Source organism: Mustela nivalis, assembly GCF_964662115.1.
Source record: "Mustela nivalis genome assembly, chromosome: 17".
In the NCBI taxonomy this organism is placed as follows: domain Eukaryota; kingdom Metazoa; phylum Chordata; class Mammalia; order Carnivora; family Mustelidae; genus Mustela; species Mustela nivalis.
This window is the reverse complement of record NC_139036.1, coordinates 45133756-45142699: the sequence shown is the minus strand read 5'-3', so window position 1 is coordinate 45142699 and position 8944 is coordinate 45133756. Positions and strand designations below refer to the sequence as shown.

Below are 8944 nucleotides of genomic sequence, written 5' to 3'. Positions count from 1 at the left end.
AGTGTGTTTAGGTCTCAGAAAGGGTGGACTCTAAGATTGGAATCCTGTCTGGACCCTGCTCCCTCTTCGGGGAGGTTTATCTTCTCAGATGGGCCGTATCCACATGATTCCACACTGTCAGTTTCTGGCCGCACACCTGAAGGCTTCCCGTGGGAAGCTGAGCTGCTCCACTCAGTTTCAATTCAAAATATAATGGTGGGGCCCTAGGCACACCCTGTCCCTGGAAGATGGGGCCCTGTGATTGGCAGTCTCCACTGCTCCATCGGAAGGAGCTCCCCACAAAGGCAATACTGTTCATGGAAGGGAAGGGAGGTGGACACTCAGAAAACCAGAATTCTCTGCCCTGCCCCACCAGTGGTCTTCATCAGTTATCACGGTCTTTCCAGACCCATCTGTACTTTCTGCTGGAAGCTTGAATGGGCTTCAGTTTGCATGGTTCAGACCAGAGTATTTCCAGGAGAATGATGACATCACAGAACAGGGGTTCCAGAAGGCAGGCTGGCCTAGCACTCTCACCTTCTTTAGAACATGGGGACCTGTGAACTAGGAGGGGTTAGGGTATAGCTCATGTGGAAGAGACTCTGTGCTACTGACTCCGGAGGAAAGCCCTGGCCTGTCTGGGACCTGGGGTCGGAGAAGGCTAGGAGACAGGTAAGCTTTGGAAGGGGAGGTGGGAATGCACCTGCCAGAAGTACTTCATTCCTCCACAGAAACCCTAAGAGGGGGCTTCATGGGCAGAGATAGAGCTCCCTGCTTCCCAAGGCTCCGTGACTCCTGTCTCTGAAGGAACCTTCAGAGTCAGGGTAGAGAAGGGTTGCATGCGACATACTTATACCAAACAATTCTTTGTGGTTTGTCTGAAATTCTAATGTAACTGGACGTCCTGTCATTTTATTTGCCAAATCTGGCAACTCTAGGGTGCAAGAGAGAAGCAAAAGAGTGTTCACAAGCTCAGACTAGTATGGAGGGGTTTCAGAAGACACTTGTGAGGTGACAAGGCCGTCAGAGTCGCCATGTTGTCCATGAAGAAGTTGCCTGACTCTGAAGCCCATGGATGGAGGGATGCAGGCCTTTGCCCTTGAGAACATATACTTAGTTTAAGGGGAAAGATACACACACACACACACACACACACACACACACACACACACACTTAGTGAGAGAAATAGCCCCATTCTTTGCTTTCACTGCATTGACAGTTTTGAAGACTAGAGGCCAGTTATTTTATAGATTTTCTGTCAGTTTGGCTTTATCCAATGTTTCCTTGGGATTAAATGCAACTTATGCATCCCTGGCCAGAATACTACCAAAGCCCCATATGTCATTCTTAAGGCATCACTTCTGGAAGCACATCATCTTTCTCTGTCTTTTATTGGTGCTATTAATTTTGATTGCAAGTTCCACAAACTGTCTGGTTTCTTTGCTGCATAGTTGCTGTTTTTTTCCCATGCAACTAATAGAAGACCTGGGGGAAGACCCTCTAAGAGCTTGTGTATATCATTTCTTCATCAAGCTTCCCACCATGTCAGATTTCACATCTGTTGATGATTCCTGCTCAGACCAATCTCTGATGGTTGGAGAATGGTGATTTTCCAACTTCATGACTGCCTCCTCATTGATCATTCACCCTTTTATTGTCAGCTCTCCCTATCCCCATTATGTGTCTATTCATTACTATTAAGGACTCTTGGGTTCCTATCTCATTCAATAGATTATAATCTGTCACCGTCATTTATTTTGATGGTCAAATTGTCCCAGACTACCATAGAAACCATTGTGCATTATTCTGGACACACGACACCAAAAGCACAAGCAACAAAAGAAAAGAAATAGATAAATCAGTCTTCATTAAAATGTAACTCTTTTGTTTCAAAGAACCCCATCAAGAAAGTGAAAGGGAGCCCACAGAATGTGAGAAAATATTTGCAAATACATATCTGGCAAAGAACTTTTACAACTCAATAATAAAAGGCAAATAACTAAAAAAATGGGCAAAGGGTCTGAATACTAGATATTTTCCCAAAGATCAACAAATAGCCAAAGATTGCATGAAAGATCATTAACCACCAGGGAAATGCAAATCAAAACCAGGATGTGATACCACTTCACACCAATTAGGTTATCTTTGGTGAGAAAGTATTGGTGAGAATGTGGAAAAATTTGAACCTTCCTACACTGACACTGCTGAGGGCACAGCCAAATTTTCTGGCAGTTCCTCCAAAGTTTAAGATTTATTTATTTATTGGGGTAGGGGAGGGAGAGAGAGAATCTCAAGGAGATTCCTGACTGAGCCCCAAGCCCAACCCTGGACTCTATCCCACGACCTTGAGATCATGACCTGAGCCAAAATCAAGAGTCAGATGCTCAACTGACTGACCCACCCAGGCCCTCCAGTTCCTCCAAAGTTTAAACTTTAAGTTATTTATATGACTCAGCAATTCTCCTAAGTATATGTCTAAAGAAATGAAAACATTTGTCCAGGGGCACCTGGGTGGCTCAGTGGGTTAAGCCTCCATCTTTGGCACAGGTCATGGTCTCAGGGTCCTGGGATCGAGCCCTGCATCCAGCTCTCTGCTCAGCAGGGACCCTGCTTCCCCTCTCCCTCTGCCTACTTGTGATTTCTGTCTGTCAAATAAATAAATAAAATCTTAAAAAAAGAGAGAGAGAAAACATTTGCCCACACAAAAACTTGTATGTCAATGTTCATAGCACCATCGTTCATAATAGCCCCAAACTAAAAACAACCCAAATGTTTATAAAATGATAAGTATAGAAATAGATTGTGGTCTATCCATACAATGGAATATTATTCAACCATAATGAGATCCTGATACCTGCTGCTTCATGGATAAATCTCGAAAACATTGTTAAGTGAAAGAAGCCAGACACAAGGCCATATAGTGTATGACTCTACTTATGTGCAATGTCCTGAAGAGGCTAATCTAGAGAGATAGAAAGTAGATTTAAGGTAGTCAGAGGCAGGAGGAAAGTGGACGAGGAAGTGACTGCTAACAAGTATGGGATTTCTTCTTGGGTTGATGAAAATGTTTTAAAACTGGCTGAGTTGATAGTTATACAGCTCTGCAAACACACTAGAGAACTACTGGACTGTACACTTGAAGTGAAGTGATGGTATGACATAGTGAATTATATATCATGAATTTTATCTCAATAAAGCTGTTACCAAAAATAATGTTCCAGATTTGGCCAGTGGGTGCCCCTTGGAGCTGACTCTCATGTCCATTTGACATGCTCCAGTCCATATTTTGAGCACTTCCTTACTTTCTAGCACTAGAGAATCTGGACTTACCTCATACCCTTTCCTACTCCAGCCTAGGAAGCAACTCTTTCCCCAGAAGTCCCGCTTCCTGTTTGGGGGAAATGCAAAACCAAGATCATATTTCCTTTAATCATCGTGACAAGTCTATTGAGTAGGTATTAGTGTATCTTCATTTTACAAATGAGGCCCAGAGAGGCCCAAGTAAATTGTTCAGGGTCACACAGCAGCCCTGTGTTTGAAAGTAGGCAGTGCGAATCCAGAGCCCTTGCTCCTTACTCCTCCCCCAGCACACAGTGTGAAGGTGAAGGTTATTTCTGCAGCAAGGTCACTTTTCTTTGCTTTATGATATGCACCTTTGAGTGGAAATGAAAGTGCAGAACCCATAAACAGCTTCCTAGGAATTGCACAAGGCAGGTTCTGCCCTTGGGCAAAGTCATGTGTCGTGTATGTGGGGGTGTAGGGCTGGCGGGAGTTCAGCACCCACTGTCCTAGACCTTCCTCTGCAAACATGTACTCAAATCCACACACACAGAATTAATCTCCTTTGCCACCCTCACTCCCCACTCCGTACCAAAATACCGCCCACAGCTGGGTTTCCATTATGAGTGAGAATAGCTAAAAGGGGTGAAGGTCTATAGATGAAAGGCGATCAGCCTTGGTTTTTCGATGTTGACACCAGGCAACAGAGATGTGAAGATTCATGATACTATTCTCTTTTATTTTGTAAATATTTAAATATTTAAATATTTAATTCTATTGTAAACAAGTATACAATAATAAAGAAGAGGAAAGAAAAATAGCCAGGTGGGGAGCCGTGTGTGAGCGAGGACATATGGCTGCCCTCTGCAGATTCCTCAGCGGCTCAGAGAAGACCAGCGGCACATCGGTGAGATCCTCAGAACAGTGGGCCCTCAACTGTACCTTCTCCCCTCCGAAGATGACAGGGACACTACTCATGTCCTTGGTCAGCTGCCTCATTGCCATCAGTCAGGCCAGCCTCATCAATCGCTGTGACTTGGCCAGAGTGCTGCGCAAGGAGGACTTGGATGGGTTTGAGGGCTACTCCTTGAATGACTGTGAGTGCCCCCCCCCCAACATCCCCCACCCATTTCTCCTCTCCTGGTCACACCCTAGGTGGCCACCTTTCTCTCTGTCATTCATCTTTCAAAGCCAAGTTCCATCCCTGAGGAGCCCTTGCCAACATTCCATATTTGTTCCATAATTATTAACTGAGCACTTGTTATGTACCAGGAACTATATTGAATGCTGGGGATGTCCCTCACTGGGCTTTGCCCAGTTCCTGGCACACAGTAGGTAATCAATAAGTGCAGGAAGCATGGGTGGACAGATAGGTGATGAGTGGTTATACTGAGGGGCAGGTGGGTCTGACGAAGGGTGAGGGGAGAAGCTAATGGGTATTTCTTGCCTACTTGTCCCATCCAGCCTCTTAGGCCTTGCTCCTTTCTTCTGCTTCCTGATCTCCCTCTCTATCTCCCTCCTGCCTCAGCTCGGCACCCTCTAAGAACCCTCTTCTCCCTGTTCAAAGGGCTGTGTCTGGCTTTTGTGGAAAGCAACTTCAACATATCAAAGGTAAATGAAAACGCAGATGGCAGCTTTGACTATGGAATCTTCCAGATCAACAGCCATTACTGGTGCAACGATTACCGGAGTCATTCGGAAAACATTTGCCACGAGGACTGTCAAGGTCTGGCCAGGGCCCCAGGGTGGGAGAGGTGAGAGAGACGACCAGGCTCTACTCACAGGACTTCTCCTTCCATTCAAAGCCTGGCCATGTCCCCAGAGGGATGGTCCAAAGAGTCTAGTCCAGGAATGCCTTTGCTGAGCAGAGGATTTCACTAGTGGCTGTAGTGCTCACCCTGTTAGGGATTCCTCCGTGTGCAGGATCCAGAGAAGCTCTGCATTGCCAACATTTCTCTTGGGTGTGTTATATGCTCTGCACTTTACCTGCAGAGCCCATTTCACCCAGATTTTCATGCAATGGAAATTATCTTTTTTTAAAATTTTTTATTTTTTATTAACATATAATGTATTATTAGCTGCAGGAGTACAGGTCTGTGAATCGCCAGGTTTACACACTTCATAACACTCACCATAGCACATACCTTCTCCAATGTCCATAACCCAACCACCCTCTCTCTACCCACCTCCCCCCAGCAACCCTCAGTTTGTTTTGTGAGATTAAGAGTCTGTTATGGTTTGTCTCCCTCCTGCTCCCATCTTGTTTCATTTATTCCTTTCCTACCCCCCAAACCCCACATGTTGCCTCTCAACTTCCTCATATCAGGGAGATCACACGATAATTTTCTTTCTCTGATTGACTTATTTCGCTCAGCATAATACCCTCTAGTTCCATCCACATCGTCACAAATAGCAAGATTTCATTTCTTTTGATGGCTGCATAGTATTCCATTGTATATATACGACATCTTCTCTATCCATTCATCTGTTGATGGACATCTAGGTTCTTTCCATAGTTTGGCTACTGTGGACATTGCTGCTATAAACATTCAGGTGCATGTGTCCCTTTGGATCACTACATTTGTATCTTTAGGGTAAATACCCAGTAGTGCAATTACTGGGTCATAGGGTAGCTCTATTTTCAACTTTTTGAGGAACCTCCATGCTGTTTCAGTGAAAATTATCTTGTTGCCCACCTTACAGATGAGCCAACTGAGGCTCACAGAACCAGTGCTGAATGCCAGGTTACTGGCCCTGAAGCCTCAGTTCTAACCATCAAGTACTAACTTTGGCTAATGGTCTGATTAAAGGCCAAGTACAAACTCCCCTCATCAGAGCCACTCCAGGAGGGGCCATACATGACTTGGACCTTCTCTCCCTCTTTCACAGTCTGATTAAGATTCCTAGACTCTCTACCTGAAGAGCCTCCCTCATCAGGCAAATTTACCTTGGTCTCTGTGCTGCCTGTTTTGACATTTCCTTTCCCCAGAAACCCTCAAACATAGGGTGAACCGTCATCTACCTTGGTTGGGAAGTATGGTGGTAAACAGTCATCCTGCCCCTCCTGCCCCCACCTCTGACACCCCACTGCTATTGTAGGGATGTCTGAATGGGGCTCTCGGAGGGATGCCTTGCCTAATCTGGAAATACTTAGCTCCTGGGTGCCCCATGCCAGCACAAGGACAGCCCATGTCTGCCTCAGTCTTTGGGACTGTCCTTTGTGTTCTCACGGGTAATCTCTCTCTCTCTCTCTCTCTTTCAGACCTACTGAGCCCCAATCTTCTCTCAACCATCAGCTGTGCAAAAAAGATTGTGTCTGGAGCAGGGGGGATGAAGAACTGGTGAGGAGGACACTGTGGGACTAAGTTAGTGGGCAGAGCCCCCAGGAGGGATGTGGTGACAGAGAAAGGCATGGTAGGCAAGGACTAGACCCTTTCATAGTCTAGAAAGATGTAGAAGAGCGGCAGGGCTTGCGACTCTGACTTACGAGACCTGGGATCTGGGTCTTTCTCAGATGTTATATTTAAACTGAGGGGGAGCCTGGGTGGCTCAGTTAGTTAAGCGTCTGACTCTTGATTTCGGCTCAGGTCCTGATCTCAGTGTCATGGGATCGAGCCCTATGACAGGCTACCCACTCAGTGGGGAGTCTGCTTGGGATTCTCCCTCCCTATAATTCTGCCCCTCTCCGTCTGCCCCTCTCCCCACTTGTTCGTTCTCTCTCTCAAAAATAAATAAATCTTCTAAATAAAACAAAAATAATCCTCTTTTGGATGCAGTAACAAAGCAGCTTGAATTAGCTGAGAGAGAGGTATCCTGAGGGGACAAGTTGTGTCACAGGTGCAACCTGTGGAGAGGACCTCGGGAAGAGAGTGGAAGCAGAGCTGGAAACTGTCAGCCAGCTTTTCCTGCAAGTTTCTACTTCCTGGTGCATTTGCTTCCCTTCTTTCTTTGTAGAGCCGCATTCTCTGCTTCACCTTCCACAAGACAGACCAAGGCTGCCCCAAGTTGATGGACTAATGTCCTAAGCAGCCACAGAGACAGAGTAATAAGCTCAGTCCCAGTTCAAGGGCTCAAGATAAAGAATCTGATTGGTTCAGCTTGGACCAATGCCCCTGCTTAGTTCAATCAGCTGGAGGCCTGGGAGCAATTAAGTCATACCATCATTAGGGAGAAAGGCCCTTCTCCTTAATTGGCAGCAACATTTTCTTTTTAAAAAAAGATTTTATTTATTTATTTGAGAGAGAGAGAGCACGCAAATGCACGGGGAGGGAGGGAGGGAGAAGCAGACTCCCGGCCAAGCGAGGTGTCCAATGTGGGACTCTGCAGGACTCGATCCCAGGACCCCAACATCATGACCTGAGCCAAAGGCAGATGCTGAACCAGTGGAGCCACTCAAGTGCCTGTGGCAGCAACATTTTCTGTAAAAGTTGTGTAGCTCCTCAGCTGAGCAGATACCCCCAAAACTGTCAGCTTACCAGTGGTGGACATTGGGATGGTTACTTCACTAGTCTGAGCTTCAAACTGGATATGTACAGGATAAAAATGGCTGCCTCTCCGGGCCTCTGTGAGGATGGAGGGAGTCCCATGCCTTGCCTACTCTAGAAATACCATGCAGAAAGGACACGGATGACTATTAGGGCCGACCCTTTCTGGAGGGAGAGTCAACGGTTGTGCCTGAGATTAATTGATTGATTGATTGATTGATTATTTACCTGTTTATTTATTTAGTAACTTTCAGCCCCATAAAATGATGCTCTCCCACTTCAGAGGGAGGTAAGGATTTGAAAATTTGGAAGCATACTGAATGGGAGAAGAGGACAAACACCAGGGATAAGGGAAACTTAAAAGAAGAACCAGAGGGGCCACAGCGGGACAGACCAGAAAGCTAGGAATGAAGGGGGGTTGGGTTCTGAGCACTGCTCTGCCTGAGAGACTTACTAAAAGTTGGGCCATGTATGTGGAGAGGGAGCTTACTAAGTAGAAAGCAAGAACCAATCTTTCTTCTCTCCACAGGGTAGCATGGAGGTTGCACTGTGCAGGCCGTCCACTCTCCTACTGGATGACAGGATGTTTCTTGGGATGAGACAGGGGGCAAGGCTACTATGGAGTCATTCCAGAGCCCCTCTTCTCACTCGGGAATTCTTCACTTCTTCCTCTTGTCTCCACCTCACGTTGTTTTCTTTCATTCCCATTTACAAATAAAAATGACCAGAGCCCCAGGAATAAATAGTTTTTTTCCGGGTTCCTCCTTGTACCCATCTGGGCCCAGGCATCTTGTTCCTGACTGTCATTTGCAAACCCAGAGGACCACAATGAAGAAATTGTTATATTGGGGGGATTATTAAAGCATTCCTTGTGCAAAGAATGTGTTAATTTATTCATTTTTAATTCCAGATATTTTTGAGTACATAATCTAGTAGGAGAGGGGTAGGTACTAGGAGAAGGAAAATAAATCATAACTATTGTTCCTGAGGTGTTCAAAATCTACCCACAGATGTACACAAATAATGGGTACAATGAGTGAGTGGATATATACAATGAATACAGTGGATAATAAAATGGGTAATAAAATCTACAATTTTTGGTTTTAAAGAGTATCAGGATCCCAGGTATTCCTCCAAAGCCAACTATTTTCAAAGTAAAAGAGAAAGTTCAGAAGTAGGTCATGGGTGGAGCTAAGGGTCT

At 45.5% G+C, this 8944-nt stretch overlaps 1 protein-coding gene across 3 annotated transcripts; it reads left to right on the top strand.

Moving 5' to 3' along the window:
* Window positions 1-509: 509 nt before the first annotated feature.
* LYZL6 (lysozyme like 6) lies at window positions 510-8615 on the top strand. Of its 3 annotated transcripts, XM_082705868.1 has the most exons (5): window positions 510-651; window positions 4130-4356; window positions 4827-5013; window positions 6522-6600; window positions 8273-8615. In XM_082705868.1, exons 2-5 carry the CDS (start codon window positions 4218-4220, stop codon window positions 8459-8461), a joined length of 594 nt encoding a protein of 197 aa, XP_082561994.1. In that variant the 5' UTR covers window positions 510-651; window positions 4130-4217; the 3' UTR covers window positions 8462-8615. The 3 variants fall into 3 exon arrangements, with proteins under 3 accessions (XP_082561994.1, XP_082561995.1, XP_082561993.1); XM_082705869.1 differs by lacking the exon at window positions 510-651 and having other exon boundaries at window positions 4038-4356; window positions 4827-4985; XM_082705867.1 differs by lacking the exon at window positions 510-651 and having other exon boundaries at window positions 4038-4356.
* The last annotated feature ends 329 nt before the right edge of the window (window positions 8616-8944 follow it).

Excerpts from the sequence above, each read along its gene's own strand:
- LYZL6 (XM_082705867.1), top strand. The coding sequence starts at position 4,113 with ATGGCTGCCCTCTGCAGATTCCTCAGCGGCTCAGAGAAGACCAGCGGC. Across the intron at positions 4,357-4,826 it reads GGGCTACTCCTTGAATGACT|GGCTGTGTCTGGCTTTTGTG; the intron begins GTGAGTGCCCCC and ends CCCTGTTCAAAG. Across the intron at positions 5,014-6,521 it reads AGGGCCCCAGGGTGGGAGAG|ACCTACTGAGCCCCAATCTT; the intron begins GTGAGAGAGACG and ends TCTCTCTTTCAG.